General features: G+C 46.9%; 1 protein-coding gene across 1 annotated transcript in view; it reads right to left on the reverse strand.

The window, feature by feature from the left end:
* Nucleotides 1–20,947, reverse strand: part of ANTXR1 (ANTXR cell adhesion molecule 1) — an 81,869-nt gene that overhangs the window by 42,136 nt on the left and 18,786 nt on the right. Inside the window, exons 9-13 of the mRNA XM_030509895.1 lie at nucleotides 18,015–18,075; nucleotides 16,140–16,238; nucleotides 8,340–8,409; nucleotides 8,168–8,246; nucleotides 353–448 (exon numbers count right to left, since the gene is read on the reverse strand). Of these exons, the coding sequence (XP_030365755.1) occupies nucleotides 353–448; nucleotides 8,168–8,246; nucleotides 8,340–8,409; nucleotides 16,140–16,238; nucleotides 18,015–18,075 (405 nt within the window). The remainder of the gene's footprint in view (nucleotides 1–352; nucleotides 449–8,167; nucleotides 8,247–8,339; nucleotides 8,410–16,139; nucleotides 16,239–18,014; nucleotides 18,076–20,947) is intronic.

The following is a 20,947-nucleotide window of genomic DNA, read 5'->3' on the forward strand; positions in this document are numbered from 1 at the left end:
ATTCTGCTGCCATTTGTGTATTGTGATTCTTGTTCTATATTTGCAGCACAAACAGGACCCAAAGCAAGGGCAGAGCTTCAGTGTGTCATCTCTTCCACAACCAATAACTAAGACTAAAAGGCTCCCAACAAGGTCTGCATGTCAGCAACAGCGCTGTTTTATGGGTACAATCCAAAGGTCAGGCAAATGAAATAAAAGCACAATCAGTGCCAGCACTGGAAGAAACGTTGCCTTGTTCAGTGATCAGTCCTATGCTCTTCCTTACTGGAAAGCTTTTGCCTCCTTCCCACTCGTTTCTTACACACAGGCATCACTGAATTGCTGGTTTGTGTTAAGGATTCCTGTCACTTACCACTGTGCAGCAAAGAGGCCAGAACCACCAGAGAAGAACCAAGGCCAGCAGGAGGAAGAGGATCAACAAAGCAATAGCCAGGATGGTCCCATCTGACTGGAAGAGAAACACAGAGATTGCGTGAGCAGCACTAACACAGAACTCCCCTCCAAGCATCCTGTGCATCCTGCTTCCAGGCAAGTACGTGTCTCAGAGGTCACTGCCATACTCCATTTATCTTTCAGGCCAAATGCAGTTTTCCTCCTTCCTCAGACATCCAAATGTGGCACCCACTCCCCATTGAAAAGAGGCTGAGCGCTCTAGTTCACTGCCCAGAGAGTCACAGGTTTTATCTTGATCTTCTGAACCTCACACTTATGTCAGTTCAGGTCAAAATTACTGTAACATTCCTCAGAGTGTTGTGAAGACTGAAAGAGATTTATAAGAGAGCTCACACCACAGTGTTTCATTGCAGTTCAAGCATTCTCCTTTCTCTGCAATCCTGTTCCCCTCTTGCAGTAGACATTCAAAGCAACGCTAGACTTCGCTCCAGACAGAAAGCGTGATGTGAGCTGTCCCTGGGCCCACAGCTCAGGTCATCCTGCTCCTCTGAGCAGTGCTGAGTCAGGCTAGCTCTGCCACGAGCCCTTCAAGGGGATTGAACGCACACCCCATCACACAAAAGACAGGGGTTTTCACATCACAAACCATTAAATCTAGAAGATCATTTCCTCTCTAAGTGGGATACTTCCCCATTTAAAAAGGCATTTGCAGCTCTCTGACACCAGCTAACGTCACAAACTGCTGCACGAGCCAGCTCCATACAGCAATCAAACCCCTGTGTTTGTTATTTCTTCACCCAAACCAGATGTTCTTGGTTCACATGCCAACTTCCCTGTGCTACTCCTACCCAACCTCATCCTCCTCCAAGCTAAGCTAAGCAAGCAGACAGTCCTGACTTATGTCTGTTGGAGATGGTCTTGATGTGAGAGCCAGACATGTAAAACCCCCACCCAAGTTTCAAGATCCCAATGTGCCAGATTAAGGACACATTCAAGAGCAGACTGACCTGGAGGATGGGAAACCTGGGTGCCTGCATAAGTCATAGAATCATAGAATGTTTAGGGTTGGAAAGGACCTAAGACCATTTAGTTCCAAGTCACTGCAATTCAGTGGCCAGATGCTCTCCCATCATGCCATAATGAAAAGTGTAATGGAAAAAAACCCAATCTGGTTGAAAGCATCTTCCGAACTCTTTTCTGGTGTAGAAAGAATTTCTGGAGACTTGGATCAAGACAACCTGATCTTTGCACTTGGAAACAACAGATGTAGTCCACACAGGAGAAGAAATCACCCAAGACATCTCTGGTAATGGAACGTGGACCCCAGCATGAAATTAAAGCTCATTGAGAAGACAGCTGTACATGTGGTGCTGTTTCTCCAGGCAGACAACATGAAGCCACATCCATCATCTGCAAAATGGAACCTGCTGAGATTCAACTCTCCAGCAAATAGCTGAATATCTTCAGATGGCAAACCCTCACCACCCCCCAAATAATTCTAAGTGGACTCATTCCTTTTCTCACATTTGAATAATCATAAAAATATTTTAGACAAATCCAAACTGCATTTGCTGGGATCAGCCACAGCTACAAAGCATCAAACCATGAGCTTTAATCAGGAGCTGTAAATTGTATGATCATCTACTCAGTGGTGTAAACAGGGCTTTGAGGAAACCAGAGCGAGTCATACCAGGACAAAGCATGTGAAACACAATAAATCCCACTATAATCATAGAATCACAGAATCAACCAGGTTGGAAAAGAGCTTTAAGATCATCAAGTCCAACCATTCCCCAGCAGTGCCAAGGCCACCACTAACCCATGGCACTGAGGCCTCGGCTACACGGGGTGTGAACACTTGCAGGGACGGTGACTCCAGCCCTGCCCTGGGCAGCCTGTTCCAATGCCTGAGCACCCTCTGGGGAAGGAATTGTTCCTCAGCTCCATCTAAACCTCCCCTGGCGCAGCTTGAGGCCGTTTCCTCTTGTCCCATCCCTTGTTCCTTGGGAGCAGAGACCAGCCCCCTCCTGGCTCCATCCTCCTGTCAGGCAGTTGCAGAGAGCGAGAAGGTCCCCCCTGAGCCTTCTCTTCTCCAGACTAAACCCCCCAGGTCCCTCAGCCGTTCCTCATCACACTTGTGCTCCAGGCCCTCCACCAGCTCCGGTGCCCTTCTCTGGCCCCGCTCCAGCACCTCTATGTCTCTCTTGCAGTGAGGGGCCCAGAACTGACACAGGATTCGAGATGCAGCCTCACACTTAATAACCCAAAGTGGCATAAACTCTGCTTTTGGGTTATTTTATCTTTATTTGGTCAGCTTCTGCTAGAATTTAGCTATCATCCTGTGTACCATCTATGGTTTTATACAGCTAGAACTATGCTTAGCTAGAAACTGCCACTTGCCCAAACTGAATAAGAAACAAGGAAAAGTGCTTGCTAAAATAGTTTGCAAAAGTTCCACTGGCATGTTGAAATCTTGCTCCCAGTCTTACAGCTGCTGAAGAAGGGCTGAAGCTTTTGAAACGTCTGTTTTCATTCCTTTCTTTTTCTTTTAATCAAAATTTGGAACAACAATGTAAATGTTCATGGAAACACTGAACCACGGAATAATGCATGGAGCTGTGTTTGACACTGAAAACAGGCTCAATTCAGCCCAAGAAAACAAATTTTGTTGACCTTCAAGCAGCTCCCAGTGCCTAAAGGGGCTGCAAGAAACCTGGAGAGGGGCTTTGGACAAGGGCCTGTAGGGACAGGACAATGGGAATGGCTTTAAGCTGCCAGAGGGGAGATTGAGATGAGCTCTTAGGCAGAAGTTGCTCCCTGTGAGGGTGCTGAGGCACTGGCACAGGGTACCCAGAGAAGAAAAACATTTTAATAGAGTAAACCATTTTGTTTCAAATGCTCTGTTTCAACTTCCATGTTAAATGGGACTTTGCTCTGAGCGATGCACACGCGTGCAGAACCTCCAGCACATGTTCTGGATAACTTCAGTATTGACACAGGAAAAACCTCTGCAGCCACAAGGTATTTTTGCATTTCCCAATTCAATCTTTTCCAAACTTCCATTCTGTGATTCTGCCCCCACCTCCAATTCATTGGTCTCTTTTGTGAATCTCTACTTTCCAAACCATAGGAGTCATAGAATCCTGGAATGGTTTGTGTTGGAAAGGACCTCAAAGCTCATTTAGCTCCAACCCCCTGTCATAGGCAGGGACACCTTCCACTAGAGCAGGTTGCTCCAAGCCCCTGTGTCCAACCTGGCCTTGAACACTGCCAGGGATGGGGCAGCCACAGCTTCTCTGGGCACCCTGTGCCAGCACCTCAGCACCCTCACAGGGAAGAACTTCCCTTTTTCGGCTGGAAGAGTCTTCTTTTTACAAGCACCATTCCCCAAGCCCTCCTCCTGAAGGAGCACAGCATGACCCAGGAAGACATCCGTTATGAACGGGATACACATGGCAAATAAAAATGAGTTTCAATCAGTGCTAGTCCAAAGCAGGTCTAATATCCTCCCACAGAAATGTTCCCCCTGCCCACATGTGGGTACCTCCATCATCTCTTCTCCTTAAGAAGCGCCTTGTGTTTCTCACTCGGTGATACAGGGAATGCAGGAACATCACTGCGTGATACCCCTGCTATTCCCATCGGGAGCTGCCCAGGAGGACCTGTTCTACACTGTCACTGCAGCATTGCAGTTTCACCTCCCTTCTAGTTCTGAGGCTGGGAGTTACCAGTGCCAGAGGTCAGCAGTGGGTTTTCCTCTTCTGGGACCAGTTGAGAGAATGAACAAAGACTTATTTTAATTCTCATCCTGGCTCCTCTCCGAGATGCTCTTTTTGCACTGCAGAACTTGGCAGCAGCAGAGTGGGACTCACTTCCTGCCTCCACACGCTGCCTTCGTTATTGTTTCCTCTATTGGACATTCCTTTTCCTGAGCACAGTTGGTGTGAAACCTACTCTGGGCACATCTGCTGGTGGACAAATCCATAACCAGCATTGAATACTTCTGCTCTCTTTTAGTTCTTCGAACTCCCAACATGGGAACAGGAGTAACTCCCTTAAGGCTTCCCAGTTAAGGGCTTCCCAGTTCCACCAGCCATCACTTGCTGCTACTTCAACTAGAAGTTCACTAGAGTGAGCTCTAGTTCTTGGTGCCTTCAGCTATCAAAGGTCCACTGACTTCAGCGGTGGGATGAAGCTACTTTTCAAACTCATCATTAATTACCTGCCACCCAATGAGGATATTCTGACCATGGAAGTAGTGAATTAATTCCTTGTTTTGCTTTGCTTGTGTGCAGCTTTTGCTTTACCTGTTAAGCTGTCTTTATCTCAACCGATGAGTTTTCTCACTTTTACCCTTCAGATTCTCTCCCCCATAGAATTCCAGACTGGTTTGGGTTGGAAAGGACTTTAAGATCATCCAGCTCCAACCCCCTGCCATGGGCAGGGACACCTTCCACTAGACCATGTCGCCCAAGGCTCTGTCCAACCTGGCCTTGAACACTGCCAGGGATGGGGCATTTACCACTTCTCTGGGTACCCTGTGCCAGCACCTCACCACCTTCATAAGGAAGAACTTCTTCCTTATATCTAACCTGAACTTCCCTTGTTTTAGTTTGAACCCATCACCCCTTGTCCTGCCACTTCAGTGAGTGGCTGTGTGGGGCTCCTGGCTGGGATTAAACCACAAGACAAGGAAGCCAGCAGACAAAGTCATCACATACTTCCAGCCAGCTGAGCTTTGTCATAGTGGAGATGCTGGCATTTGATCGCCCTTATATAAACAGCACGCTGTCTCCAAACCTTAACAACACTCATTCCAGCCATTCCCCTGCTCTGTTGGGGTAGCTGCCAGTGGTCACATAGCCCAGGCCAAACAACACCCTAAATTACACTCAGGACAGCACTGTCTTAGTTTAACTGGGTAATATGTAAGTTACTGGGGAGCAGGATTAAAGTGCTGTCTGCAGCCCCTGATTTACAGTGTTACCTCTTGCTTCTGAAGAGCCCAGGCTCTGTCAGCAGCTTTACCAGAAGCCACTCACTAATCCTCAGTCTGGGCTGTACAATCAGCAAAGCCTTCGAGTGACAAATCATATTGGCCATGCACAGGGAGGGTACAAGTGAGCTGGATGTTTACATGGAATATCACCCTGCCCTGAGCTAGAGAGCTTCGTCTGCATTCCAGCATCTAATAAGACAAATGCTCTGCCCAACCACAGCAGCTCCTTTACTAACCTGGTTCCATCTTCTTGCTTTCTTTCTTTCACCCTTCTTTGAGGCAAAGGCTGCCCATCCCATGCAATTCCGCTGCCAATGCTTTTTGCCATTGCCAGACAATGACAACTCCACCTTTAACTTCACCTTCACCCCTGCATGAGATAAGGGAGTTGAACTTTGTTCTGACTGATGCTTCTCCATGCACCAGACAGACCCTGCATGTGGAGTTTCACTGTTGTGATACTTATCCCAAGGGATTTAAAAGGGCCCCTTATGTGTAACCAACTTTCTTGCCTCTAAAAACTCACATTGAAAATCCTGCAGAACAACAACAACACAAAACCCCCAGAGGCCTCCTATGGACTGTTTCATATCTTGGGCTTGACAGCAACTGGGCCAACTGAGAGGAATTTGTATTCTCTAAATGGAGATTTCACTCCCCCTGATCCAGCTGACATCACGGTTATGTGACTGCAAATGGACTTTAAGATGGAAATACTGAAAGGTCCTCTGCAACAAAAGCATCTTTACAAGCCTCTCCCACACCTCCTTCTGTTTTCTTCTGTTAAATGGAAGAAGTCCATTCCCTTTCCCCAGAGGGAGAGAACTGTGGTGGGTACAGGAAAACCTGGAGGCTCGCTTAGAGAACAACAACTAAGCCCTTCTGGCAATATTATTCTGGGAACCCAAACCAGCAATTCCTTGAGTCCCATAGAAAGAACACATAAAGGCACATACAGTCAAGCCTGTACTCAGATCCTGGAAAGCACTAGCAGTTAAGCAGAGGCAGAATACAGCAGAACCCATGCAGTTTAACTTCTGACACTCCTTGCACACTTGGGGGGCTGCAATCCTTGAAGCCTGCCACATTTCAGGAACAGAAAGCCAGGGAAAATTAGGAGTCCCTCAAAGCACAACAGACACCCACAGTCCAGGCAAGTGGATTCCAAAGTGTCCAGATTTTAGAAGCTCCAAAGCTGTTTTAGCTTTATGTAGAACAAAACCCCAAAACCCCATCCAGTGTCCAAGCAGTGAGGTCTAATTTGGTGCTGACAGATCTGACAAGTAGCACCACTTAATGCACCCCGGAGAAATGGCCTCAATAGTGAAGCCTGTGCTATAGTTTTCAAAGCAACCAATGAATGTTGCTGCACACATGGTTGGACGTAGGACCAGGATTTGAATTCTGGCTGCTCAGCTGCACTGCACATCCAGTTCCATAGTCTGGAGGCATCAGAGGAGTAGGCATTGCCATGAAGCACAGGCAAAAGAAGTTTCCTTACAGCAATTAAAACAACAGCAACAAACAGATATTTCACCTCCTATAACCTAGGAATAATCCTTCCATCCTCAGAAGTAAGCCTATCAGGAAGGAATAATTTTTCTCTAAGAACTCTTTCCCAGGTCTTGCCTCATATGAACAAAACATAGGAAAATATGCCTGTAATTTGCTGACAACACACAAATGCCAGTGAGCAAAGAGAACTTGAACCAAAAAATTAACTGATAGAATTAATTCCCTTCTTTAAAGGCATAAGGAAGTTGTTGTATGGTTTGGAATATAACCCCTCCTGTAAGCTCTGAGCTGTTTCCATACAATCTAGTCCTCACTGAACAAGCAGCAAGATCAAGGGACACAAAAGACTTTTCTCATCTTGTGCATCAGCCTTTGTGAAGCGCAGCGGACTGCTGGTAACTCATGTCCTACAACACAGCCTTTCACTTGCTTTGTGTGAAACACAATGTGCCTTTGCTGGGCAGGGAGTACAGCAGCCCATGGACAGAGTTGCTGGTGAGACTACTCTGGCTTCCCATAAAGCAGTTTCAGTCAGCGCACAGGAGAAGTAAAGCAGCATCCCAACCATTCCCAGAACAGATCAGTCTGCTCATAGATGGATAAAGCTGAATACACTAAAGCACAAAGGACTACTCTGAACTCAAAGTGAATTCCTCCTTCAGCACAAGTCATTTCATGCTCTATTTCCAATAGACATGACTTAAAAGAAGCAGTATCTTCAGCAATAACATGAATTATAAATGATTTCATCATCCTCTGCCTGGTTTCACCAGAGGCTGAGTGCAGCAATTCCCTGCTGCCAGCCATAAACCAGCTACTGCAGTGGAGAATCTCCCCCATCTTTTGATAACCACACCAGTCTCCAGATAAAGGCTGTGATCACAACAGCCACACACCTTCCACAGGCAGCAGCACATCGCTGTAGAGGAACCAGACTAGCTAACAAAGGCCACAGACCTGCTTCTTGTGCAGCGGACAAGCAGATACTGACACCTCCAGACTGATGGCTGCTGGTCCTGTTCTGGTCTGCATCCTACAGCAGAGCCCATGGTGTTTACCGAAGACTCAAGAGCTTTGCCACATTATGGCACACACGATACGCAAAGTGTCGTATTAGCACACTCACAAGCTCACCTTTCAAAGAGAGAAACAGGTCCTTTGCATGACAGGCTTACACAATACCCAATACCAATGTAAAATATCTGCTGTTAAGTCCCACCATCCTACCGAATCATTGTAGGCACATGAATCAAAACTTACACAGTGTGTGCTGGAGATGATGACGGAGCTGGAGATGAAGCTCAGACCATCGTTCATGCTGACTTGAAGAGCTGCTTCCCTGAAAAACACCCAAACCACAAGAAACAAGTCAGAAACAGCTTAGAGTGAGGTGACAGAGACTCATTCTCACACAAGAAAGTAAAATACATACATGCCAACTTCTTGCAGCACAGGTGCTGGGCACAGTAAGTAGGTATCTTCCACTACAAAAGGCTTCTCATCTGGAAAATAAAGATATTGGGATTTATTACCAGATCAGCAATACAGGCCTTCCAGACCAAGCTTAATTCATGTTTTCCCTCGCTCTTGATGCATAAATAGGATCAAGCACTGTGTAAGGGGTAAAAGTACTGCACAGCAGCTGTTGAGGCGACTGTAAGTATGCTTTTAGCCCATGGAGTTATACAGTAAACACAGAGGAAAAGCAGATACCCTCCACTTCAGGAAAACAAATCCAACATTTCTTTCCATGAAGCCAGGCTGAGAGAACAGGGCTGGTTCAGCCTGGAGAAGAGAAGGCTCCTTAAGGGAACATCTTAGAGCAGCTCCAGTGCCTAAAGGGGCTCCAGGAAACCTGGAGAGGGGCTTTGGACAAGGGCCTGTAGGGACAGGACAAGGGGAATGGCTTTAACCTGCCAGAGGGGAGATTGAGATGAGCTCTGAGGCAGAAGCTCTTCCCTGTGAGGGTGCTGAGGTGCTGGCACAGACTTTTCCCAGAGAAGCTGTGGCTGCCCCATCCCTGGCAGTGTTCAAGGCCAGGTTGGACACAGGGGCTTGGAGCAACCTGCTCTAGTGGAAGGTGTCCCTGCCTGTGGCAGGGGCTTGGGAGTGGATGAGCTTTAAGCTCCCTTCCAACCCAGCTCTATGGTAAGAACACATACAGTCATTTCCACTAAGCACTGTGAGCAGATGTTTTTAGGACAGGGTATTCCTTTGCCAGCCCCATACTATCCAGATTCCTTCCTCATGAACAGAGAGGCAGATAGACAAGAGGCATTTAAAACACAGGATGGAGTGATATGATGCACACCCTTCACTTCCCACTGCCAGGAGCACAGGCACTGGATTGATGACGAGTTTGCATCACATACACACTCTGTTTCGCAATGAAGTTACCAAACCAAACCAGCAGCTTTCCCCACCTTGCACAAGCAAGAGAAGCACAGTGGTGGTGAATCTGGCTCTGGATCTCTTCTCACTCTGATTTATGAAGGTATCAGTAAGTCCACTCAATTTATGGCATTGTCTCAGCACACACATGCCAAGAGAATGAAGACCAATGTCTTGTTTTCTCCTTCACTAACACTGGCAGCAAAGGCCAAAGATTTCTCCGTGCCAGCATTCACTAAAACAAAGTTGGCTTGATTTCATGAGGCCTTCTACTTCGATGCCATTAGCTTTTTGTTTCTCTTTCTCTCTCTGTTCCCACCCATAACTTGCATGGAAGTTGTGCCTCTCTACACAGTTTATCAGAGCTGGGTCCCAGGAGGGAGCTCGTGGCTGGCTACAGGGAGAGATGATTTTGCTTGGAGAATGTTTGTGTTTCACCACAAAAATGAGAGCCTCTTTTCCTTTGCTCTAAACAAAAGAGGATCCATTTGGTTTGCATAACTCCAACCATCTGACTCCTTCCTGGAAAACTTACACAGGGAACTCAAACAAAACAACACTCCTCATCTGCTGTTACATCTCTATCTGCAGGATGCGCTTGTAAAACGCCGTTTCTCGTCTGCTATAGAAGGAACTCGATGCATTCTGGTGCAGGAAGAGATGAGCCTGAACGCTCCCAGACTCCAGATTCCCTTCCAGAATGGGAATTTTGTGGTTTGGCCTCCGCTTAGCTGACATCACGAGTGGAAGTGCTGTGGAAGTCTGGGAGCAGAGTGCTCCACTCCATGTCTCTGCTGCCCAGGAAGTGGTTCCTGCTGCGTAACCGGGAAGAAATCCCACTGCCTATGTCTATATCCATTGGCAATGGATGTATTGGCAATGTCTATATCCATTGGCAATGCTATAGACAGCGTGCTCAGGCCTGGAGCATAGCTCAGACACCAGTTACAGGCAGAGCCTGGGCACCTTGCTTGCTTGCTTGATGAAGCCTGTACATTGAACTGCATCAAAAGGAGCATGAGCAGCAGGTCGAGGGAGGTGATCCTGCTCTTGTGAAACCCCACTTGCAGCACCGTGTGCAGTGCTGGTGTCCCCAGCATAAGGACATGGAGCTGTTGGAGCAAGTCCAGAGGAGGCCACAAGGATGATCAGAGGCTGGAGCAGCTCCTGTATGGAGACAGACTGAGAACATTGGGGCTGTTCAGCCTGGAGAAGAGAAGCTGCGTGGAGACCTCAGAGCAGCTTCCAGTGTCTGAAGGGGGCTACAAGGATGCTGGAGAGGGACCTTCATCAGGGACTGTAGCGATAGGACAAGGGGTGATGGGTTCAAACTGAAACAAGGGAAGTTCAGGTTGGAGATAAGGCAGAAGTTGTTCCCTGTGAGGGTGCTGAGGCGCTGGCACAGCGTGCCCAGAGAAGCTGTGGCTGCCCCATCCCTGGCAGTGTTCAAGGCCAGGTTGGACACAGGGGCTTGGAGCAACCTGCTCTAGTGGAAGGTGTCCCTGCCCATGGCAGGGGTTGGAGCTGGATGAGCTTTAACGTCCCTTTCAACACAAACCAGTCCGTGATTACAGGAAATATTACCATGCCTCACTTTTGAGGAAGTCTGCCCTCAGAAATGGGCACAATTTGCTTCCTTCCTCTGACCACTCCATCAAGCAAAATGAGGTTCTTGCTGTATAAAAGCCCCCACAGGACACAGACCACTAAAACCAGTCAGCCCTGAGGCAGGAGCCACTTGGAGCAGTGTGCAGAAACAAAGAAGGGACAAACATCACACAAAAATCCATCTGTTTTCTGTGGGTCCCCTTTCAACAAGGTCCTTGCTCCCTCTCACATTCCTGAAAGTCACTACCCAGCATTCCTACACCTTTAACAACTATCTGCAGCCTGTAAAATCTATTATTCCAGCATCAGGGAATAGTTTCTTTTGCCATTAGCAGGGTGTAACCTTTTGGCAAGCCAGGACTTGGAGTACTTCCCAACCATAATAATAAAAGCCTTAATATATGTATTAAGCTTTAACACAGAAGAACAAACCTCAGTGAAGGAGAGTTACAACACCTCGAAGAAGGTGACCAGGACAGCAGGACTTTCTTTTAGCCATATAACCAAGCTAAACCTAACAGCCTTTTCTTTGGTTACTGGTTCACCCCAGAACCAAGTGGCACACTGAGAACTGTCTGCAAAGATCCTTACATGGGGGGTTGGAGGAAGCGCAGGGTCTTCTCACAGCGCTGATTGTTGGACTCACCATATCAGCAATAGTTTAGTCCAGAAGAGGCTGCAAAAGCTGTTTGTCAAACTTCCCATCTCTCAGACTAACAACTTCCTTCTGTTATCCCTCTCTTTATGATTTGTGTTACACTGAAGTACATCTCAGGCAATGCTTCGAGCATCTCTTCTGCTTCTGCAGGGGAGAAGACTCTGCTCTATCAGACCAGTACATGCTCAGAATCATAGAATCATAGAGCCTGAATGCTTCTGTCACACCTTTGTCACCTCAGATGGGACAAAATACCCCTATAATCCTCTGCACCACCCACCAAAGCCCAATCTCTGTTCCTCCTCGCCAGCTCCTCCTCCTGTGCCACTCCTTGTGACAGCTCTGCAAGCAAAGTTTTCATTTCAAACCATTTTGTGGGACATAGGAATGTAGGAAGACACTGGAACACTCTCTGAGCTAGAGAAACTGCCTGCAAGACCGACCCATAAATAAGAGATGTTTTGTTAATGCTGTAATGAAAACCACATTGAGATCATGCTGTAATTGCTCTGCTTTGTGTAGGGACACATGAGCTTTGAATGCCAAAGCCATTTAGAGCAGAGTTAGGGGATGGGGGGGAAGAGCAGATCTGCACATAACAATGATATTGCATTCATAACAATCTCTAGATGGAGAGGAGGGATCTGGAAGGATTCTCTTTCTGATGGGTTCAACAGGAATCCTGCTCTAAAAGCTCTTTAACCTGCAATTCTTGGAGGCCAGGAGAGCTTTTGAGGGAAGTATGACTGTTTCTTCTGTGTTCATATTCTTTGTCAAGCAATGGCTTGGGCCACCCTTCAAAACATGATGCCAACCTCACCTTGGTGTATGTTTTCACCTAGGAGAAATAGAAGCATACGTTGTGTCCTCCATAAAGGCCACACTCCTCCCCAGAACACCTGATGGGGTTTGTATGCAGCAATGGACATCCTCTAGTACCATAGGGGAAAGAGGGAAAAGCTAAAAGGAAAAGATTCAGGGGAGGATTGAAGTGATGTGATCAAGTGGAGAAATGAGGGATTAAAGAGTGGAACTGCAAAGTGAACCATTCCTGTGCTAAGAGTGAGCAGGCTGTGAGAAAGTGAAGAAGATATCACAAGTGCTGTGCTGCCAGGAAAAAGACAGGGAGAATGGAGCAAGGCTTTAAAAACACAAGACATTTGTGGGGCAGTTTAGGGAGTCCTGCTCCCACTGTCTTTGCCTCATTGCCCCTCACTCCTGGTACTCAGTGCTGACTAAAGAATTCAGGCAACTTTGTGCAGAGGCTCAGATTTGGCCAGGTGTCCAAAGCATTCACTGGAGCACAAAGCTCTAACCTCACCTCTGCTGTGGTGCTGCTTCCTCACCAACCCTTCAGCTTTAGCACAGGACAGAGCCCGTCTCTATGCCCACAAATATCTCTGCTGGCTCCTGCACAACCTGAGCAGACAAAGCCATTTTAGCACTATAAAGCAATCGTAAGTCACTGCACTGGGTAATTACTTTTAACTCTGTGCAGTCTGAAAGCAATTCTCCCAGGTCCTGTGCTGGCAGAAACACGCTGCTCTTGAACATGCATCTGGTTACAGCTCTGCTCAGCCAAGTGTTCTTCATGGCTTCTACAGATGTTTTACCCCATAGCTATGAGCATTAGGAGTGATGCTGTCTCCTTCACCTGTCACTTCTCTCTGCCAATAATCCCAATAAAACCCTATTAGCTCATGCCCTTGACCTCAGCAAGTCCTTGCTGTGCTGGTCGACATCTCATCTGGGATAATTTAAGGCTTCGGGAACTGTTGGCTCAGTGTTATCTTTAACAATAACTCCCTCCCTGATACAATCGGCGGCTGAGAGGTTCCAAGCAAACAAAACCAGCTGAGCAAGCCAATCCCCACATGGTTTCCACTAAGCTCTCATTCAGTTAACTCTTAGGGTAAGCTGTTCGCAGCTCAGTGCCACAAAGGCACACAGAGAGCAGGGGCTGGATCTGCAGGCTCCTATAAAGCAAAAAGCTGAGACACATTCTCACATAGAGCAGCTTAACAGAGCTGTTCCCACAAGGAGAGACTTGGATTTAAGAGCACTGCTGAGCAACTGTTGAGTTCCCTCAACCAGGGAATGGTTTGAACTCAGAAACTGAGTTTGTGGCCTCCTGCTTCCAGGTCACTGCATAGAACAGCCTGGAGCTGAGCAAAACGGAGCGAGAAGTCCTGGTGCAGTGCCAAGGAGAATGAGCTCACTTTGATGCATCAATTTCGGACACAATGAATGCACCAGGTCAGAGGGCAGGAAACATTTGGCCCTTCTCGTTGTTTTCCACAGTCATTTTGCGGACACAGGAAGACAGCTTCAAATAGAAAAAGCCCATGGGTTGCACTAAAAGAAGCCGATCCTTCCCAAAACTCCAATGAAGTGATGGGGAGAGACACCAGAATAAATCACTCGGCCAGACAAGCAATTAGCACACACAAAGCAGGGAAAGAGTCTTCCTCCTCACCAACACCAGGTCACAGTGTTTGAGAGTGAGGTAACCCTCGCAAACAGCTCCTCCCATTGGCAACACTGGATGCTTTTGTGTCTCCATAGACTGAAGAGTGGAAAGCTGATGGATGACATTCTTCTCTCTGTGAAGCCGTCAGGATGTTTTCCAGGAATGAATGGCTTGCTCCAGAGCCAGCCAGCTCTGAGGAAGCTGAGCTGAGAAGCAATTGGGATGCAAGAGCAGCATAGCCTCAGGTAGCAGAGGAACCTTTCACACCAGTGGCAAGGGAGCAAGCAGTCCTCTCTTGAGGATAAAGTGGAACAGGAAATCAAGTGCTGAAAAGAGTTTACATAGGAGAAGAATGAAGGAAAGCACTAATATCACTTCCCTACTTCACAAAGCAGGAAGAGTAGCTACTTATACCTTCCATTTGTGCTCAGTGCATAGGAGGCCATAAGAAAGATAATTGTTGGGTGAATACGGAGGCAGAAATGAATGAAGAACTGTCTGCAGGTAGCTCGCTTGGAGCAGCTACCTTCAGTTCTCCCATCTGTGAAACAGGAGTAGTAGAGTTTGCTCCATGTGGCTTCAGACTTTGGACAAAAAGCCACTTCTAAATATCTGAATAGCAAGTTCATTCCCATTGGAACCTTCCTTCCAGGTGGAGATAGGAGGGCAAGTTTCCTGCGCAGCCCTAGAGGACTACAGGAGACGTTATAACACATGTGATCCAAACAGAACTTTGGATCTGAACTCTGGGGAGAAACCAAACATGGTTCAACACCTTGATGTGGCCATGATCCAGATTTAAGGAGTTCTGGGCACGTGTCAGGTTCGGGTCTGATTTTATGAAGCAAACACAAACCACAGGCAGCCAGGCTTCCTGCTTAGGGACACCACAGCTGGCAATTCCAGAACCAAACTACTGCAGAGGAGGCCAGTCTAACAGTGACAGAGCCATTCAGGGCAAGTGACACACACTCACTGTCCTATACCTGCCCTGAATGCTCAGTGGCATTCCTCATAGGACAAACAGCCTTAGTGAACTGTTGCCTGTTCCAAAGAGCAAGTTACACAGATGCTCAAAGCATGAGCAAGTCCAACATTGAGCCATCTGACTTCCACACATAAACGAATTCACACATTTATTTCATACTCAGAAGTGTCAGGACTCACATACTCCAAAGTGATCAGGCAGCTCCAGAATAGATTCTATATTAGACAAGATTAATTCTGCTGTCATGGTGGTATTAGCTGTGAGTTATGCTATCTGGTTTCCTCTGTGGGTTTGCAAACGTGCCAGATGAGAACAATACGATCATTAGTTGTTCCAGCTAAATGGATCTCATACACCTCACAAAGAGACCAGACACTCAGGGTCCAATTTGCTTCTCTTACTTTGGTTCCTTTGCTGGAGAGCTCTGTAGAGGAGACATCTTTCCAAGCTGCCTCCACAGAAGCACATCAATGCCTTAACCACTGCTCCACTATAGCTTCCAACAGCAGTGTTTAATTAAGCTGCATGACCAGACCTGCCAAATACCACAACATATAGGTAGCCATTGAATCATAGAATGGTTTGGGTTGGAAGGGACCTTAAGAGCTCATCTCAGTCTCCCCTCTGGCAGGTTAAAGCCATTCCCCCTTGTCCTGTCCCTTCAGGCCCTTGTCCAAAGTCACTGTGCAGGTTTCTTGTAGCCCCTTTAGGCACTGGAGCTGCTCTAAGGCCTCCCCTTCAGGAGCCTTCACTTCTCCAGGCTGCCCCAGCCCAGCTCTCTCAGCCTGGCTCCAGAGCAGAGCTGCTCCAGCCCTCACAGCATCTCCATGGCCTCCTCCGGCCTAACTCCATCAGGAGAAACAGACCTGACCTCACCAAATACTTAACCCAACAGGACGCATAGAGATACTCTTTACAGGCAAGCTTCTCATCTTCTGTATTTTGTCCCCTCCACTGCTCAAGCTCATTTAGTCACATCCCTGCTGTCAGTCACAGCATACACCACCACCATAGCTCCTCATCCCATATAATTATTCCCTTCACAGTCAACATACTTGAAGATCCAAAATGTTTTGCAAGCACAAAGTCAGACAAACCACAAATCCAAAGCACTCACTGAGGGTGAGGGTGTCGTTGATCCTGAAGCTGCAGAGCACCCTGTCAACGTTCCGGGCATGTCGAAATCCGTTTCCTCTCACAACCACCTGAAACGACTCTGGAGCAAGAGAGACAGTGGGTTATTGATCCATGGCAAGGCAAAGAATGCTCATTTAGACAAGGTGTCTATGTCACAAGTTTTCACTTGGTCTCCTCAGTTTAAATTTGCAGTTTAGTAACTTTTAAGTTTAAATGTAGTTAACAATGGACCTTCTACTCCCTCCCTGCCCAAATTCAGCTTTTAGAAACGGGCAATAACACACAACAGAAGCATTTTAACTGAGCCACAGTGACAACATTGACCACAGTGAGAACACTGAGCTTCCCCCTCCCCAGGTTGCCATTTTAAATAGCAGAAAGGTTTGGGTGAAGAAAGGTAAAAGTATCTTTCCACGGAAAGGAAAACAGTCTCCTAGTAACAGATAACCTAGAGAAGTTCAAGTGCAGCTTTAGGTAACTCAAAATTGTAGCAATTGCCATGAGTTTGGCCACGTCCTGCCCTACCAGCCTGTACAATGACCAGGAGTCCTTGATGGGACTCGTTTCCATACAGTGGCAGGGAATTTCATTCCATCAGCTTCCTGGTCTCTGGATAAACCAGAGCCTGTGGGCATTTCCCCAAGTCTTCCTCTTTTCTTCTTCTCCAGCTCAGCTCCACAAGGTCACCACAAGCAGAAGGCATCAAGGACAGTCCCCTACACCTGAGTGCTGAACTGAGTGGGCCTTTCTGGAACAAGCAGAGCTGAGCAATGAGATCACATCCTCACAAGTCTTTCTGACCACTCTCTACTATCCCTTGTTATCCCAACTACTTGAACCTAATACTGGGAAAGGTTTACAAGCTTCCTGACACCACCAGCAATAAGAGTGCCTTGCAAGGAAGCACCACATTTGGACTTTCAGATGTTGAAGCAGGGCCACAGTCCCAGATAAGTTCTGGCCATGAACACAGGGACTCAAACCCAGCGAAGGAAACAGCCCCCACAATTCCTGTTGTGGGAATTACTATCTTGGAGAGGCACTCAGATAATCCCCGCTGATGTTTGGCTGGTGACTGTGGGTTGAACACACAATGCTTCACCTTCCAGACAATGCAGGAGTAACCACAGTGCATCAAACACTGCTCTTGGTTTTAAGGTTCCCAGGGGCAAGAAGGAATCAAGTTTTTGCAGATTCAAAGCTTTGCCCTTGCACTTTACAGTCCCCATCATCTTTCTTCTCCCTGAAGGACTCATACACTGTACTTGTCAAGAAAAGCAGCTCTGCTCTGGAATCTGGGCTCCCTTCCAGGTCCCACTTCTTTACAGCCAAGTTGCAAATCATCCCAGCACACCCAGCCAGGGAAGCTGCTGCTGCCTCACAGGCCCATTGTCCAAGAGCATTTGGGAAGGACGGGGGAGACGAGCTCTGTTCTGGAGTGTGGGGGCTGATGAATGCTTAAGAGAAATCACAGGAGTCTCAACTGCTGGGGAATGAGAGTTCAAGTACAGTGGAAAAGCAGCATATCAGTGATGTCTGATTAACCACAGGGATCCTGTCTCTGCTTGAGACTGAAATGAGCAGATGCAGCATGATCTGAATGAGACAGACTGATTTGACTGAAATACACTGAGACAAAACTCTCAAATTCAAGCCTTTTCTGTAAGCAAATCTCATTTGACTTCACTTGGCAGCAATGGGAACTGGGAACCTGCTGTAAGATGAAAAAAATCACCAAGAAAAGCAACAGATTTAGCACCAGTTAATGGGTTCCTTTTTCACTCGCCAGCAATTAGAGATAGACCCAAGGCGTGCTTTAGGCAACATGACCAACTAGGGCTCAGCTGATACTTACCCCCTGCGCATATACTGGAAGGCTCTGCTGCCAGGATTTCTATACAGGATTTCTTCAGAATCTAAAAGAGAGACAAGATGTCATAAAGTATCTTGGACTTGTTCTATAGAAGCTCACAGCAAAGCACTTGTTCTCATGCAAATGCTTAACTCAACATTGCACTTTGCATTCATGTCACGATTATGCCATCTTAGTGACAATTTAACCCACCAGCCATGTGTCACTGTTCTTCCACAGCAAGCTCCTGCTATGGAGGAAGGCAGCAGATGCTCTCCAGGATCCCAGTACACACTGGCCTTTGTCTGTGGTACAAGTTACTCTGCAGACTACGATCAGCAACAACTCAAGCACACACGGAAGGGTTAGTGGGGCAGCGCCATTGCCCTCCCTTTGCAGTCACACCTCTCTCTCCTAAATGATTCTGGAGCCCAGAACTTCAAATAAAACAGCACAAGTTTAAGCTGAGCTGTTTGCTTTTGCATTAAGACATCCTGGGAATAGCTGCATAACCAGTTCCCATGCCTCAGTATAGGGGCTCTAACTTCCTCAGATATTAACCTGACCTACGAGAGCATACCTGAGTGCATCCTCAAAGACTTCATATCAAGGTGTATGGACAATTGTTCTTTACCTAAGCCAAACTTAAATGAAGCAGTATTTGAACCCTGTGTAAGGGTTGGCACTGCTCTTAACCATGTTATACATGTAAGACACAAGTACTTCAGCATCAGTCCTGGCAGGCTGCTTGCAGGCATGAGGAACATGCTGGAGCGGGGTAGCCTCTAGCTAGAATAGGCAGCCTTTCTCCTGCTCTGAAGACCAACTCTAATTCTTCACTGCCCCCAGTCAGCAAACTGGTGCCAGTGTCCATAAGCCCCTGTGAGAGCAGCAATCAAGAGCTGTGATGTTCAGTGCTGGGCTGAGCAGCCCCTAGACGAGGTAATGCTAAACAAGATTTAGGTCAGCTCCAAGAGGCAAGTAAATGTCAGCCAAGCATCATGACTCAAATCCAACACCAAAATTATTTTCCCAACTTTAAATTGAAACATCTGTAAGGAATGAACAGCAACCAACAGCAACAATTCTGTACGAAAAAGATAATCTCGGATTTCTCCGCAATCACAGCTCTTGCCTCAAATACCCGATTGCAAACGATGCAGACAGAGCCATGATTTAGTTATCTTATACTTTTAAACAAGGGTTTGAGTTACTCAGAAGCAGGGTGGGGAGAGATGGAAGGAGTACCAAGGGACTGAAGGAAGCAGAGCTGCTGGAGCTGCTGGCAGCCTCACAAGTGAGGAGGGAGGATTTGCAGGAACAAGGTTATACAGGAACTGTCAAGTGGAAAAAAAAGAGAAAGTCAACAGTGGAGAGCAGAACTGAAAAGCACCAGAAGAATTTGAAAGGCAGAGTAAGGAAAATAAAGAGGGCTGTAAGAACACTTCCGAAGTACCTATCTGCAGTTATCCATCCCTCCATCTCCTGTCAGTCCTCTACTACCCCCCCTTACTCATTCCAGGTTCTGCTCCTCTGAAGATACAACATTTCTCCCAGAGTGCCAGGACTAATGAGCACAACTAAGAGTTGAGTTTTTTCCAGGCATTTTTCCTCTCCCCTGAAAAACACCTCTTTTAAGAAGAGAATCATTTCACATTTCTCCCAATTCCCCCTTAGATTCTGTTCCCCTCTCCCTCAGCACCCCCAAACACGTTAACAGCAATTTCTTCTCCTTCATGTCACAATGAAGTGGAAGAGAGCAGACAAATGAGAACAAATGCATGAAAAATACAATCAATACATCCATTCTTTTAAAAATCAAGCAAAACCTGACATGGTTAAGTTTGAAATTCATGACTTTTATTCAGCCCTTTACACACACTCGTGCTGTAAGCTGGCTTGGACACAGGGTGCAATAGCAGGTGGCTCAGTTAGATGGTGCAGAGCTCCCTTCCAGCCCAGCCCAATCCATTCCCAGAACTATAAAAATGCCTTAATGGCTTTTCACAGTGCCAACTGCAATAGTTAGTTTGCTTTAGAATAAGCTTCCAATGCTCCAACCATTGGAGCACCCACCCTAAGGTGAGAATCAGGCAACAGTGACTATTGCCCAAGAATTCCTTCATGTCTCTTCCTCATCACAAATACATTCCAAAAGGACTTCAACACATTCAGTGAGGAGGATTTCATCACTTCTCTTCTCTTACTTCCCCGGGGCTGCACAGCCTTGTGTGCGCTAAAAGTGCACTTCATTCACTGCAGCCCAGCTCCCCAGGAAAGGAAAATAACACGCAGGAGTGGGGATGCAATCCCCCAGCTGAGCACTGCTCCAACAGGACACATGGGAGAACTGATTCCACATTCTCAGTTCCATAGGGAGAGCCACGACAGCTCTGCTTCACTCAGGAACTGATTGCAGCTTTCCTTGGCATCCAGGTAGAAAGGTGTCTAGAGCTCACACTTGGGGAGGAAGCATCCCACTGTCCTGAGCAGCACATGCTGAGTGAGGAGCTCAGATTCTCAAATCCAACTCCTGGATGCTGGAAGCTCCCATTTGGAATTCTGCTCCACAAGCATGCAGAGAGATTACCTCATGCAACAGCTGCATATTTCTTATAAAGTTTTTTTTCCACCAGATTTGGGAATTCTGATTAGCCAACAGGATGCTGAACTTTAATAGAAGGTCACTGCCCCATCAGTGTTAGTGTGAGTGACCCGCAGGCTGAGGCTGGGTACTCATTATCAGTTCTGGTTAATTACTACATAACCATGGCTCTTACCAATTACAAACAGCGCTTTGTTTATGAAGTGTTTCCTGCCCAATGATATCTGCATGAGCTCAGCAAGATAAATCTATTTAAGCCCTTGTTAAAGATGCTTTTGGGGGAAGAAAGAAGTAGAAGGCATAATCATATGCTGCTATAAGTAATGAGAAT

The sequence above is a fragment of the Strigops habroptila genome, chromosome 21 (genome assembly GCF_004027225.2).
Source record: "Strigops habroptila isolate Jane chromosome 21, bStrHab1.2.pri, whole genome shotgun sequence".
In the NCBI taxonomy this organism is placed as follows: domain Eukaryota; kingdom Metazoa; phylum Chordata; class Aves; order Psittaciformes; family Psittacidae; genus Strigops; species Strigops habroptila.